Here is a 16688-nt window from a genome sequence, read left to right as displayed (position 1 = left end):
GTAAGAGGCTAACTTGAGTGTGTTTATCATTTCCATTTAACTTTACTAGTTACTAATTTCACAAACCATGACATTGAATATCTTCACAATAAAACTGTGCCTCTAATTAACGGAAAGAATGTATATGGCACGTGTACACCGTTATAGTGATTTTTGCTAATGAAAAAAAAACGTGTAAAGTTTTGTTCACGTCATTATTTTATTAATACGAGACGTGACGTGACGTGATAGTATACCCATGTTATGTAAGTTATTTTCCTAATTAACCTAATAAGTTGGTTGCAAGGAAATAGAATTGTCGTGTACTGAAATATTGATACATGCATGATATCTACTAGGAAAATGCCAGGGAGACTATTTTTTTAGACTATTATTTGAAAACCATATAATGTTGTGGCTGCTTCTTTGCGTTAAAAAGCTTGATTCTCTTTCTTCAAATATCCTTTTTATAGAGTCAAGTCAGACATTCACATATTCTTCTACTAAATACCCAGAATCCTACCTCTATCTCGTCATTCGCTAGACTCTATATGATACTAATATTTCTATCAAACATAAGTTCTATTACAGTGCGTAATTTGATTTACAGATTAATCAATTCCCTAAATCAAACGAAAGTTCACATAAAACTATAGCTACTTCATGTGTAATATTGGATCGTATAGTATGGAATTTGAACCCATGTGAAAACAAAGAAGAAAGAGGTCATTTGTCTAACCTAATTAAGAAACCATATGGCCCCATTATCAGTCTAATTCACGAGCTGCCAACTTCAACATTGCCTTTGGTCAATGCAAATGCTGCCCTAGCTCTGTTGAATTAGGTCAAGCTCAATCTTTACTAAAGATTCTAATAACTGAACTTGTTTTTCTACGAGTTTGGTAAAGCATTCAATATTTGGGTCTTTCAAAGTTCGATTAGGGTTGTTTTTGGAGATAATGGGAGCAAAGAGTTGCGTGTGACTCACTTAAAAATGTTGTCAAAAGCACATTTACATCAATGGTTATACAGATTTACCTAAAAAATTTAAACAAATTAATTTCAAGAAGTTTGCTATTGTAATTGTTGATGAGGCCGTCTAATTCTCTAGAAAGAATGAATTGAACCTTCTAATTGTTTATTATACTATTTTTACTATTAGAAAACTAGAACCCCATACTGGGGTCACAAGGCTTCACAACCATTGGCATAGTATGTTTAGTGGAAATTCAAAAGTAACTACATATATTTCTGTGTTCTTCGCAGCAAAACGTCATATACAAAGATATTCTCAAAGTACTTTACAGATTTACCAAAGGTATAAAGGTATGAATTTACTTTAGAAATGTATAATGTTGTTGCAGAAGTACGTGTAACGCAAATTGTGGACTTGGCAGGCCAAAGGATATGGAATTTAAGAAAAAGCTTCAGCAACCATTTGAGTTCATGATTGGTCTGCAACGTTTTCAATTATAATATGCTGTAAGCTTTCTGTATAGTGCCAAGATGAAAAAATGACCAAGAAAGAGGCGTTGGCATTCAATTTTAAAGCTTTTCCTCAACATGACAGCACTAGTAAATCCCATTACCTTTTTTGGCTAAAAGAATGCAAGTATATCTAAAATTGATTAAGATGGTTTTTCTTGGACCACAGTGCAAGACTTCTCATTACCTTCTTTTTATGCAGAAGTTCGTTTCTCTTGAGTTGATAGCAGGTGGAATCTTAGATAGGATAAATAATATAAAAAAAAAGATTGAACTTCGCTGTGAACATATCAGTAGCAGCTGCTGCTTACGACCAATCACGGCTGGACACGTATTCAAGTTTTGATTATTCAAAACATGAATACGTGTCCAGCCGTGATTGGTCGTAAGCAGCTGCTGATGCTGATCTTTCAGCCACCAAGTCTAATTAAAAAAAAATCCAATTACCAAATTCTTATTGGCTTTGTATTGACGGATTTCAAAGACCCAATTACCAAATTCTTATTGGCTATGTACTGACGGATTTCTTAGACCTAAACTTTTATTCGGACAGCAAAATATTTGGCCCATAGGCCAAATGAGTTTGGTCCATTATATAGATTGTATATTTTGATCCCTAAAGAAGCCCTCCTCAAACCCTGCGTACCATTTTTTTACCTAGTACCAGTGAAAATAGAATGAATATTTTGGATATACCGGTAGAATTTGGATTGGAATGTGCTTGATTAATTGTGAGACCGTTTACAAGCAAATATGTATTTGGGAATTTCTAATAGTAGTTTAGGTAAAAGAGATATTTGGCTAAAATGATACTTAAGCATAAAATATATATTTTGAGCCGTACAACTAAAATGAAAAAATAAAATAAAATAACAAGAAGATACAGGTGACTAGAAATCGGAAAGAAAATAGATTAATACAAGAGCAGGGAGCAATAACCATCTTTGGTTTATGGACTACGGACTACTAAGGTCACATTTGAGATCTCTAAGAATAGAAGAAAGGCGTGATAGCTTACTTACTTAGTGATTGCCTCCAATAAGCTAAACATGCATACGTACATACTGCTTTGAGGGTTTCTTAGAATTGAAATCTACCCGATCAACTCACATATAATGTAATATATGTATAACTGAATGTTTGTTCCCTCTCCATACTCAAGGCCGAACTTGATTACAACAACTCACATGCACGATCATGAAAAAACGTCAAAACCCTACGAACATCGAAAAGGAAAAGAGAAAGGAAAAGGAAAAGAAAACCTTGTACATATTTGGTTCGGCAATTGCCATTTTCAGATCCTTTGATCACCAAACGCCAAAAGGGAAACGTTTTCTAAGAGTACTACTACTGCATAATTATATATTTTGAACGTGTTTTAATCATTCTAATTTATTCAACTTTCTTCATTATGTTCTTTTGAATATTGGCAGTTGAAATTGCATATGAACATCGTGGAGCGTTCTATACCGTTCTTTCTTGGCTTTTCGTTCTTGGGATAATCAACAACTTGACCTACCAAAAGAGATTATATTACGGATAATCAACAATTTAATCACCTTTCAAGTACGTTGCTAAAGAAACCCTCCATTATAACAACCAACACGATTAGATATGTGGGCCTTCAAAGTAAATACAAAGTAATCTAAACATTTATGTACTGATTGAATTGGATTAATCCAATTTCTAGCAATATATGAACTATATATATTAGATACAGACGGAGGAATAATTCCGGAACGAACTTTTAAGATCAGTCAGTACCACTCATAAATTGATGCTTTATACATGTCAAATATATGCACTTATCAATGGAGAATCAAACGTGATATCTAGGTACGTACATAATTATTCAGAAGAATTAAATACATGAGAAGAAGTTTCTTTTTACTAATACACGAGAAATTCAGAAACTACTAGCTAGCTAGGTTGCTTGAGGTAAATTAGCTAAAGATTTAGCTAATATAGTTTGTCTATATACCCTTTTTATAATTCAAAAACTAAAGATTTAGCTAAACTGGTATCATTTTTTTTCACCGCTCCATCACCATGTAATGCACATACACCATAGCTGCTAGCTGTTGTTTTCTTTTGATCTGCACAGACTTACTTTCAAAGAAAAGTACGATATTTTTATATGGGCATTACAAATACATATCATGAATAACTTGGTTTCTAAAGGGTCTTTGCACACAAGATCTAAAAATATTAAATAAAGCATCACTAATCGCAAAGCAATGAGTAAACTTTAAGCACTCGTCCAACCTCATCGGAAACCATAGGATTACACATATCAATAAAACAGTTAAACCTCATTAGACGGACTTCAAGCATTCGTCCCAACTCATAGAAAACCGCTGGATTACACATATCAATAAAACAGTTAAACCTTGTGTTACACGAGATCATGTGAGAACAAAATTTCAAATCATATTGGGACAAGAGTACAATGCCCAAGGGTCGACCACATCACCCATCACCACCACATTCCTAGAACACCAAGTGAAGTAGATCCAGCAAATCAAACAACTCTATCCTTCACACATAGATCCAACAGAGGTAGCACACCAAAACGAAAATCAAAATCAAGCAACTCTCTTATAGAGAGCAATCAAACAAGCAAACTCTCCTAGATAGAGAAATCAAACCAAACTTCGAGACAATTCGTGGAAATTATTATACATAAACAGATAAAAAGATAAAATCAGGTTGTCACTCCACATTCTTTGGACATCTGAAAGCCATATCACTGCACCAGCTAAATTCATAGTGTCGATCTGACTAAACTAACATCTTCCGACATAAACTGACATATTTCACGACTTCCTGCTTCAACACTATATCAAGGGTGATAACTGGATCCAAACCTTGCGTTTACTCTATGTGTGGGCAAATGACGACTATAACGGCAATTGCAGCGTTTCACATCGATTCTACACCAAACAAAATAAAAGGAAAAGGAGAGGAAAAATGCTAAGAATGATTTTGAAGAAGATAGCCCTCGACCCCAAAACCAAAGTAGGAGCCTGCGGCGGAGAATTTTTCTTTAATTTTTGCTCTGGACGGCTAAATGAAGAGTATCTGCACACACTTAAATCAACTAGGAAAATACAATACCTTTTAACCTTCCATCCATACATATATAATAGACTGTCTAGGCATATATTTCCGTAATCTCTCAACCCAGAAAAAACTAAAACAACAATATCTCTCAAACCACACACTTAATAATAATAATTATTATATATAGCTGCTTAATTATTTTAATTAAGCACCATTTGAAGAAGGCGAAAAGCACTCGGAGACGGTCTCTACTTCTCTTCTGTGGAAATTCCTGTGGCAGCCACAGGCGGCACAGGTGAGCGCAGCAGTTGTTCCCTCCTCCCCATTACTTGCCATGAACTCTCTGCACCCGTCAACAGCGTAGCCTCCTACCGCGGCGGCATGGTTCTTCTGGCACTCTCCATATCTCACGACGGTGAAAGATGAAGCTGCTGAAGCTTCTTCTGTCCTTCTCAAAACTACTAGCCGCTTCCTCATTTAAGTTTCTGATAAATTAGACACCTGTTTAAGATCTTGTTTATTAATTGCGTTTCTTGATTTCGCCGAACCCCCTTGACACTATGCTGAATTTACTGACTGATTTTTTGACTCAGAATCAAAGATGGCAAATTAGAAGTTCGGGGCGGTGAGTTGGTGATTGAGAGAGGGAAAGAGAGGGGAAACAAGTACTTATGGTTTTGTGGTGGTATGACCAAGCCCTAACCCTAGATATATGTTTATAGCATATTAGCACGTAATATTCTCTCTCTCTTCTTGCTTTAGTAGTCTTAACTATTGGTAGGCACAGTAATCCAGCTGTTTTTGTTTAATTACAAATTGTTTTATCTCATACCAGATATCACTAGACGAAAAATTAGTCGGTAATTATATTGTTTTATTTTTCTATTGACAGGAAGTGGGGGCATGATCCATGACCAACTTTTTACTATGTAACTATTAATGTTTTATCTCATTGTTTACTTGCTAGCTACTGGTAAACCCAAAATGTTCTTGGTGAACTGATGGTCCAACAACCTCACAACTCATTATGAAATCTGATCTGTGTAAATAAGGAAAAAGCCTAGATGCTAAATATGTTGAGAAAGCTTTTTCTATATCAATCGTAACTCCGATTGGTTTAATATAGAATGACCAGCTAAGCAGAAATATTAAGACCTCATAAAACATAATATGCATGTACTGTGTGGACCCTAAAGTGCTACTAAAGGGATGGTTTTGTGGGGTGCAATGATACGATGCCAAAGGAAATTGTCTAGCTTAGCTTCATCAACGACCAAAAAATAGTTTAATTTCATCACCCTAAAACTCGATGGAAAATGATATATTGCCAACCCTGTACGGAAATGCAAATGCTACAATTCTAATTCTCTTCTTGTTATCTTGCTTGCATGGCATAAGGTAATAATTCAATTTCATGGTTTATGCATAATTAATAAATAAAAATAAAAGTTTGATGGTTAAGTTTATAGAAACAGAGAAGGCAATAGTTGGTGCCATGCAATATATCAATAATGATTTTGCAAAAGGATAATGCTTGGGAGATTAAATATTTGAACTAAATTTTGAAAATCAAATGTAGTTGTTCATGATTGGATTATTACTTAAGTGTTGATTAAGCATGCTTATTTCCTATTAGTAACAAATCACCTGGTTTGCAAATTTGATTTAAAATTTTGGTCTCACTAACATTATTAACATAATTATTTTCTATTGGTAACACATCATCTGATTTGCAAATTTAATTTAAAATTTTGATCTCCCTAGCATTATGTTTCCTAGAAATTATGTCACAGATTCATCCAATATCAAGCGCACATATATACAAAGTACACAATTTTGCCTTTCATTAATTACAAAAACAGATGATGATTCCAACCATATTTAAACCGATATGATATAATTTTGTCTGTGTAATTATAAACTAACACGAGCAAACATTACATAACCTACAGACTTCATATGCTTTTTATACGTGATTTTATTTTATTTTGTGCCAATTGTACCCGACAATTTTACACCTAAACAAAATGAATTCATGTGCTCTATAGAGCTAATTTGCACATGAATGCACAAGTGTCAGACGGATTTTTTGGTTAAAAAATTAGAAAAGAAACTCCCTAACATGAAAATGTGTTAGCGGACACGTGGTTAGGTAATATGCTGGTATCTGATATCAATGGAGGACTACGCCAACTGTTTGCCATTTTTGGTCATTACGTGGCTTATAGTTTGATCCACATGCATGCATGCAGCTTTGCGTTTTTGCCAAAATTCAACTAAATATTAAGTCTGCCGAACATCTCAATCTCCCATGTCCTTGACGACATAAGGAGGCCAAGGATGACAATGTCCGTGAGGGGAAATTTAACCGTTGAAACCTTCATATATTAGTTTATATATGTGCTGCTATAAGTGATGTGGTACGTACATATGTATGTTGTGACTGAATTCACAATGCTAGCTGTAGTGGAAAAAATTGTGTTAAGAAAAAAATTGGATGGCATGCGTTCAAGGCGTTTGGATGGTTTTGGATTTTCTGTTGTGTTTGATTTTGAGTGACCTAATTCTCAAAACTCGAGAGCATCATTATTGCAAAAGGTTGTTGTGCTGTTAGAAGTGAAATCATTCAACATAATTTTTTAATGTAGAGTTGCATTCTTCAACACTGATTACATCTTAAGACTAGCCAAGCCTAGCCAACCAGTTCGTAATACCTTGACAAACTGACATTTTACATTCTTAATTAACTTAAATTTAATGGTAATTAATTCTTGCGTAAACTTATGCTATCGTATTTTTGAAATGGGAAAGGCCAAGATTTTGTGTCGTATGGCGCCAATAATGACATCAAAAGGGTTAAGGATGAGTACTCAATAAAATGTATCTTATGTGTAAATTGTCATTTGGGCTATTGGTTATATGAGTATGCGATAATACGAAGGGAATTGTTATTAGTTTTTCAAAAATCTCATTCTACAGTTATTTCTTTCTAATTATATAAAGTTTGGAGTGCAAAATGAGATTTTTGGAGTGCCAATAATAATTCTTTAATACAAATACATATTTTAACTTTTAAGAAAATATTACACAAAGTACTCCATCGCCCCTAACCGTCGTCACAAAAATTTTGCAACTGAGATCAGTTTGATTATTCATGATCAAATTGGAAGAGAATATATATATAATGTCTTGTAATACTCTGACGCTGGCGACCCAATGGTCTAGAAGAGACGGAAGATAGGTACGCTCAATGTCGTTAATCATGGATTAGTTCGACACAATCAAACCCAATGCTTAATTTGAAAAGGAGAAATCACTCATTTCAATTACACAAGGCAAATATACGTTTTTTTTTTCATTAATCAAGTCTCCACTTATAGGCATTCTAATACAATATTTAATAGACCCTTTTTTTCTATGGAACTCTTACCAACCTCTCCAAAGAAGACTTAACAAACACCTAATACTTCCCATACAATTGGTTATCATTTAATGGACTGCATCATTCTCCTGTTCTCCGATAAAACTCATCCTCGAGTTCCAATTGACTTTTTTTTCTTCTTCTTTTTTTCCTTGATCTTTTGGATGTCCAACCAAGATGTTCCACAGTACCCAATTTAGCACCAAAAAAATTTCAAATCACTTCTTTTCTTCTTGAAAATAATCACCTGGAATAATGATTCCAAATTCATATTCATGACTTGTTAAGGAGTAAAGATAATTCAAATCATGTTGAAAAGTTCTTTTATCAAAGAGCTCCTTTCATATCTCAAACAACAAAATTGTCCCAAAAAGGATAATGAATGCTACGGATATTAAGAATTTGTACTCTGTTATATAATTGTTCATGGAATTCTTCAACCACATCTTCATCGCCTTTGTAATAATCATAAATCGGGGCAAAATCTCATTCGGCAAAGTTATCAACTTCGTCGACGCATTCTATATGTTCCCCTTTCGTGCCAAACTCCATTTTGGAACGTTTTTCAACCTCTATACATGCAACACAATAAATCTCACATGAACTACAATAAAAACTAGAGGAAGATTAAGATTTAGAAAATTGTCACTTGAAAAATTAGAGGCAACCGTTTCTAGAACCCAGCCAACCTCATTTATTGACAGCAACAACATGCTTTAGTAAATTGAGGATATCGTTTTGTAGAAATAACGGATTGAGGAACCGCTTGAAAGTTTGGAAACTATATTGGAAGGGATTTCAAATGATATGTGGCATAAAGGTCAAGAAGTGCTTAATAAAATCAGAACCTGACCCGCAAGAGAACTGATTCGGTTTTTGCGACATCACTGATGCTCTCTGGTGTTTTACCGGTATCTGCACGCACAAAATTCCGTTTGATGCACGGTTTGTTGCGTTGAAAATTAGACTCTTGGAGCTTTCCGATGATATATAGCTCTCCAAATGAAAGTCACGGGAACTGAGTTGGTTTTGATGACGAACACACACATATGATGTGTGCAACACCTCCACCAGGATTTCAGATAAAAATCCTAAAACCCGCCTAGATAATACTTGACGCAGGGTGGACCGATGAATTTTGAGGACGAAGGATAGGTGACCTGGGATTCTTTGAACCAAGTTCAACAGATTCACTTGACATCGTTAATCGTGGATTCGCTTGACAGGACCAAGTCAAACGCTTGATTTGAGAAGGAGAAATCACTCACTTCACTTGCACAAGGCAAATATATGTTTTTTTCATTAATCAGTTCTAGGCATTCTAATACACTATTTAAAAGGCTTACAATATTTAATAGACCTCTAATTTCTATGGGACTCTTACAACCTCCAAAGAAGATTTAACAAACTCCTAAGTGACAACATTTCAATTTTGTTTTTTTTTTGAAAAAACGAATTATTTACACTATAGGGAGGGGATGGGTTTGATGAAATTGGAGTTCCATTATAAATTCAATTGGCAATATAAGGAGTAGCCCAAGACCATAAATCACATAGCAAACCTTGTTCCTCACCGATATGGGACAACTCTCAACAGGGTTTAGCCTCACAATGGACTAGCAATAGTGCGGTTCAAATTCGCCTTTGGCGAAAATCAAACCTAAAACCTCTCACTTACAAGTGAAGAGGAATATCACTAGATTGTAGTACTAAGTTATAACATTTCAAATTTCAAATTTAATTAAGCCTTATACTTCCCATACAATTGGCTGTCATTTAATGGACTTTGTTTTCTGCATCATACTGTTTCTTTGGTTCTTGACTTGATCTTGCTAGGTACAAGAAATCATGAGGTATAAGGAAGGGAAATCTAGAGACATAGAGAGATGGTTATAACAAGGATAAATATTTTGTAGATTGATGGGGTCTTTTTAAAAATATATATGATTGTGCTTTGAGAAGATAATGGAAGAAGAAGCCTTTTGCCTCTCACCAACCCAACCCAATATTTTTATGCCCACAGTAAAAGCCCTAGTTTGATAGTGTCTTTTGGGTCCTTAGGGTAAAAGCATCTTAGGCTCCTAATCACGTATTTCCTTTTTATCACACTGTATCGTACTCACGTAAATGGTGACGACAACTCACTAATCAAGTTGATCAATAATGCAAACTAAAATGGAAATTTTTAAACGAAAGTTGATTTTGATTGATGCAACTTGATCTAAGTATTTTCCCCCAGCAACTAAGTTATGATTCACAGCTGCTGGACCACAGAATACGTAGATCCAGAGTTTTGATCTATAACAACCAATGTGATTTATTTGAATCCTTTACAATTTTATTTTTGGGGCATTTTGATTTAGATCCAGTCAACTAACCATATTTTAGAAAGAAAAAAATCAAAATTAATTGTTTTAATATATATAATGTCTATTGAATTTAATTTTTAGGGTTGAATGTATTTTTAGTGACAAATTTGCCATTTTAATTAGATAAATAAGGAAATATATTTTAAAAATTCTGATTAAACGCATTATTTGATCAAATTATACACTTTGAATTTTAAAAGCTTGCATTGCCGTCATAAGAAACAATTTGTTAGCCATAAAACCTATTGTCGAGGTAGAATAAAATGTTTCGTTAAAAAACAGAAAGAAAAAAAAAACAAAACTCAAATACCATCATATTAAACATGGACACTCCAGAGGATATGATGCGAAATTGAAACTTTGGTGCATTTGATGCGAAATTGTCCAAGAGCGGTGTCGATCTGGTTGTCTTGTCCATTGGGGCTATGGAGTCGGACGGACACACCAGAGAATATGATTGATTGTGTGGCTAAACTTGCAAGTGAGTTGTCAAGAGAGAGTTTCAACTAGTTCCTTGTTCTTATTTGGGTTATGTGGAAGGAAAGGAACTCATTTTGTAGAAAGGAAAGGCGCTTGAACTGATGGAACTAAATTGTAGGGCAATTGGTTGGTTGAAGGAATTCCAACATTGGCATGGGAAAAATGAAAAACACAGCTGCAAAGTTTCTCAAAAATGGACGAAGCTGGATGCAAGGTGGTCTAAATGTAATTTTGATGCGGCATGGGACGAACAGAGGGGTGTTGGTGGTGTTGGGGTGGTGATTCGGAACAATAGGGGTGATTTTGTGGCAGCCATGACAACTGGGCATGCTGCTATTTCCTCCCCTCTGCTGGCCGAGATTATGGCAGCTAGGGTTGCGGCTTTTTTGGTCAAAGAGAAGCAACTACAGGCCACGGTGTTTGAAGGTGATGCGCTGCTTGTTATGACAGGCCTACAACATGATGGTTAGGAGGATTATTCGCCGTTTGGAAATATTTTAAATGGTACTCAATCGATGATTCATCCATTGCCCCAGTGGAAGATTGGTTTTAGTAGATGGAGACGAATAAAGTGGTGCACATATTAGCACAGATGAGGATCCAGATTCTTTTTGTGAGGATCCGTGAATCGTGCCCGTTCATCGTACATCGTGCAGTCAGAAATCATTTTAAATATTTTTATTCAAAATTAAACACAAACAATACATGACAAAAATTGACCGCACGATTTACGATGAACGGACACGATTCATGGATCCCCAGGATTCTCACCAAAAGGATCCGGAGAGGATCATGTTGGGTAATTATGGACCTTCTCTTTGAGGATAGTATTTCTTAATTTGTTTGGTGCGGAACACTTTTTTTTCCCTTAGACCATGTTGAAATCTCCGGCAAGATTTTTATCGAAGCCAATTTTATGCACCATATCCTCATTGATTATACGTATTCTCTTCTTGAATGAATATCATACATTTTCTCAAAAAACATATGAACACTTAGGGCATAGTCAATTTAAACCTTATCAATAGGTAAGCAAATCCTATCTACATCACCTTCATAATAGGTATCAAAACCTATATATTCACATTACCTTTACATTTGATATCAAGGTCATTGAGATTACCTACATTTGGTATCAAACACATATATCCATATTACTAAGTCTCAAATATAATTATTTTTAAGCTAAAAGTTAATTTGTGTGAAACAACATTAAATTAGAAAAATAATGGTTGACAAAAAAAAATTGTAGAGAGTAAAATAGGCATGAAAAGAAATGAGAAATGAGAATTCTAGCTATTAATTAACTTCCATCATATCACTTTGGTAAGTTTTTTAACATGAAAAGTTAGTCAAATATTATATTATTTTGTTGTTGCTTAGTTCATGTCTTACATCGTACTCTAGTGAGCTAATCACCTGGTACAGTGATACTCTGTTAAAAAAAATTAGTATGGTAATATTCAATATGCAGTGTGGATGCAATGTGCTGATGGCCTTAATAATTCGAGTAAGATTTTGGTGGTTTAATCGATTCAAGAAAGATTTGGGTGGTTTGATTATCTGAGACAGTGTCGTTGAAAGATATATTTGGTCAGAAAAAATGATAATTAGGAACAGAACTCAATGGCTAGGGGGCATGTCAAAATCGAAAACATGGCCACTGAAAAGACATTGAATTATGGATCCTGTAACTTTCTTGTCAATTGTCATGATGGATTAAGTGGGGATTAAGTTGATGATTCCGGGTGAATATTTTGTTCTTTTGTTCGTGGAAGAGAAAAATCGGTCTAACTGTTATTTACCAAAATAATCTCCCAATTTTCTTGCAGTTGTAAATTATGAACTCCCGCATATATCGGAAATTGTTATAAAAATAATACTTTCATTCAATTTCTTTGGATGAGCTCATTCTCTCAATTAAAAATAACGTCCGTATCTTCACACTAGAACTTTCATAATTAGAATAATTCAATCTTTTAATCTTCATTTGGAGATCATCCTTACAGAGACTCATTCAAATTAGAGATCGTTAAGTCATTCAAATGCATCAAGTAAATCAACGGTGTAAGTACTAAATAATAATCTAATGATAAACCGTCCATTATTTGATACATTTGGATGACTAAATGATCTATTTTTCGAATAATTTTTTATAGGAATGATCTTCAAATAAAAATTAAGAAACTAGACGGATTATACAATTTTTACGGTGAAAATATGTTATTTGCAAGTGGGAGAAACACAAGTATTATTTTGTTATTAATCCATGTATACGAATATTATCATTCATTCACTAATATTTAACATTTATTCTGTGGTCCCTGATTTGAAATTTGGGCACTCAATTGTTAATAAACGCTCGAATAAAATACGTAACTATGTAGAAGAATGTTGCATAAAGTAATTTTTGTAATTGTGTAGATAGGAAAATGAGAAATTTTATTTAAACTCATATAACCTCTTTCTACACCCAACTTATTCTCTACACCCATATTAATTTCAATTAAACTATCACTATCTCTTTTAACCCAATTATCTACCTAAACTACCTTCACGAACCCAATTCAATATATAAATTTATCTTTACACCAATTTAGAAAATAAACCCAAAATCAGTTGGAGACAACTCTGCTTTTGAAATTATTTTCATGTCTGATTCTTTAGTGTGCGAACCTGGTACTCCAATATTTCTCATGAAGAAAGTGTCCATGCAGGTGCTCATGCAGGATGGTAATCCTCTTCTCTTTTTTCTCGCTAGAGTCGAAAATATAGTCACAATGATATACATTGTTCTCATCTGTATAGGATGGATGATAATCATTATCATCAATGTCCCAATGTTCTCTTTTAGTGCCACGCAACCATATTTGCTTAATGCATCAATCATCTGCTATCTGTCGAGTTCATGTTCATCATTTTAAATTGAAAATCATTGAAAATTATTATTCTTGAATATATATCAAAGCAGAACTCAATGACTTTATCAAAGCTGTGTTTTCTGGATTTCAAGTTGTTAAAAGTAAGAACAATTTTGCTAATTATCACTATGTTCCGGATTTGGATTTCACTTTTGGAGATGAACCCTTTCGCATTGGTTGATGGATGACACTGCTGCTTTCAAGAACTTCAAAAAGTACATGTCTTCACTTCAATTGTTTTTTACCTTGTCTATTTTGTTATGTATATGCCAAGCTATTTACTAGTGTTTTAGCTTCATTATTTTTATGTTTCAGTTGGTGGCAGTATTGAATTCCCAATGCCTTTTGGAAGAGTTATGAGTCCTATAGAGAAATTTAATCACTGGTTAACAAAGACCTTTGCAAGCAATATACTTTTAAACTCTAAAAAAATAAAATCAAACGAAAAAAACTTGCATAACTCGATTTAATTATATCTTAGTTGGAAGATTCGAAACTTCAAATCATCATTGGTCAGAATGAACGTAGGATAAAGATTGAATGACGGTGGAGTTTGATTATTGAATATGGGTTTATTGATAACTTTTAGTTTTATTATTAATTTCATCTTATACTTAATGGTAATTATGCAATAGGATAAAACGTACAATTAACATTTAAAATTTAAGTTGGGTGTAGAGTGAGGTTATATGGGTTCAAATAAAATTTTCCAAGAAAATTTGAGAAGAAACGCTGAAAAATTAGTGGTTATTAAGGACTTTAGGAGAAAACTACATAAAAACAAAAAGGAAGTTTATTCTTAGTACGTTGGGAGTAGGGAGTATTGAGGAAAGACCTGTTTTCTAGGGAAAAATAAGTACTCCATATTTTGCCTTTCGATGTGTGCTATATATAGAAAATCTATTCCATTTTTGTGAATTCTCAAACTAAAGACCCATGAGCCTACAATCGATCACCCACACGTTGGATGGTTTTCTATCTTACATAGATGCATGTGAGTCCCGCTAACAAGGCCTACATCAATTCATTGTCACAAATAAACATTTAGGTTTCACCACTACTTTGTATCAATTGATGTGATCACAGATTTAGTTGGTGTAGTAGTTAGGTGTTTGATTAAGTTTCTGTTGTGCATATTGACCAGGGTTTTGTTCATAATCTTTCTTGAGTTTGTTTGGTTGTCACAAAATAAAATTTAGGCCAATTTAGGTTACCCATTTATCAAGCAATCCTGGTCGAATAAGCAAACCTGAATCCAAAATAATAAGCAAAACTTAAAACTTACTACCTCTAAAGGCTATTTAGAAAGAAAAACACAATCTCCTAATTTAATTACGCGCATAGGTTGTTTTGGACGGTACCTAGCTGTTTGTGAAGGCTCACAAACATCTGCAGTCACAAATAAACAATTAGGTCTCATCTCACTTTGGTACTGTCTCTCTCGTCGTACCAGAAGAATATTGGATTACATATATACATTTGCCATTCTATATCGAAAGCTTCAATGCCAAAGCACATTTTCTCTTGTAAGAAAAACTATATGTTAGTCATCAATTATGTCTTAGTGAAAACGATGTCTTTGAGAGCCTTGAATTTCCATTCCTTCGAGTCAGCATTTTCGAAGTACGTACATAAGAAAAAACTACATGTGCAATATATATTCTTGAGCATGCATGTGAAATTGTGAATGTCTCATTTGAGTACCAAAACCCTATGACACTCTCATGTGGTAGCATTAAAAGAGACAACAAAAATAGCTTCCTCCCATCTGACTCTTGGTAGTGCCTCATGGCTGTGACTGTCTGCAACTTCTTAATTCGTCAGTCTTTGAATTTTCTTTCTTTGTATTTATATCTTTTTCCAGATTTCATCAATCACTCTTCTAAAAATCTCAGCGGTATTGGTTGCATTTTTCTCTTGGTGCCAAAAGTTTCAATGAAGATTGTCGGACACAAACTGCACACATAAGTACTACTGATGTGATGCATAGTATTTCAATTTCATGGCAAATAGACCAAGTCAATACAACCTCAATGGGACTTCACCTCATTAGCCGGTGATCATTTTCCACGTAGTACTTCACATGCACATAACAAGGAACTGCGTTTGGACGACTTTTCATGCAAACCATTAAACTGCTGAGATTTTTGGTTGCAGACACACATATTGTTTAGGGTTTCGCTAGAATTAGTCACGTACGCGCATGGATGTATCTAGCCATTGACTTTAAGTGCCGGTTAAGATCTCTCGCGTGCGTACGAAACATACACTAACACCTTCCTAAAGCTAGCACAATCTAGTGTATACATATGAATACATATACTCAGAACACATACACAAACACATGCAACAGTTAATACAGCAAAAAGGGGGTTTTGGAAAATCATGTCTGAGAGGAGCACATGTTTCTTTCATGGAACAGGAAGTTGACAAGGGTGGCAAAACTTGCAAAGCAATCAGTTAGCTAGAAATGGAGGGCCCATTATGTTATATACATACACAAGGAAATAGTATTATGATCAAATTAAAACTGCTAGCTAAGAGCTAGCTATAGCAAGAGACCATTGCCACATGCAAAACCCTTAAAATATTTTAGCCGTGGGGTAACCCTGCGGGGCCTAATGTCATAATTTAATGTGATTTGAACATCAAACTAAAAATTGGGAATATATACTTGCTAGCTTAACTAGTACATCTCTATGATTCTGTCTTGAAAATTTTGGTCTCTTTCTCCAAATATTTCTAGGCATGGTTGGACTATCTTACCATCCGGCCACATTCACAAAAATGATGACGCCTTACATATACTTACATTGAAATTTATGAGAGTCCCTACTTTGTGAGTTTAGCCGGACAAATAAATATCCGTCAGAATAACAAAATTCTCCACCTAAATCCTACACATCCATCACTTCGTCACATTATGCTATTGCACCAAATTAATGATCATGTCTAATCAGGGGGCGTTAT

The 16688-nt window shown here is 34.4% G+C and overlaps 2 protein-coding genes across 2 annotated transcripts; one reads left to right on the top strand and one right to left on the bottom strand.

Moving 5' to 3' along the window:
* Positions 1-4447: 4447 nt before the first annotated feature.
* Positions 4448-5255, bottom strand: LOC103416991 (mini zinc finger protein 2-like). Its single transcript, XM_008355199.4, has one exon. The coding sequence runs from the start codon at positions 5002-5004 to the stop codon at positions 4732-4734; it is 273 nt and encodes a 90-aa protein (XP_008353421.1). The 5' UTR covers positions 5005-5255; the 3' UTR covers positions 4448-4731.
* A 5643-nt stretch (positions 5256-10898) lies between these two features.
* Positions 10899-11267, top strand: LOC139193641 (uncharacterized). The gene has a single exon (XM_070817072.1). The coding sequence runs from the start codon at positions 10899-10901 to the stop codon at positions 11265-11267; it is 369 nt and encodes a 122-aa protein (XP_070673173.1).
* The last annotated feature ends 5421 nt before the right edge of the window (positions 11268-16688 follow it).

This window comes from Malus domestica, chromosome 17 (genome assembly GCF_042453785.1).
Source record: "Malus domestica chromosome 17, GDT2T_hap1".
Lineage (NCBI taxonomy): Eukaryota > Viridiplantae > Streptophyta > Magnoliopsida > Rosales > Rosaceae > Malus > Malus domestica.
Note: the sequence above shows the minus strand (reverse complement) of the source record. Positions and strands in the feature narration are given on the sequence as shown.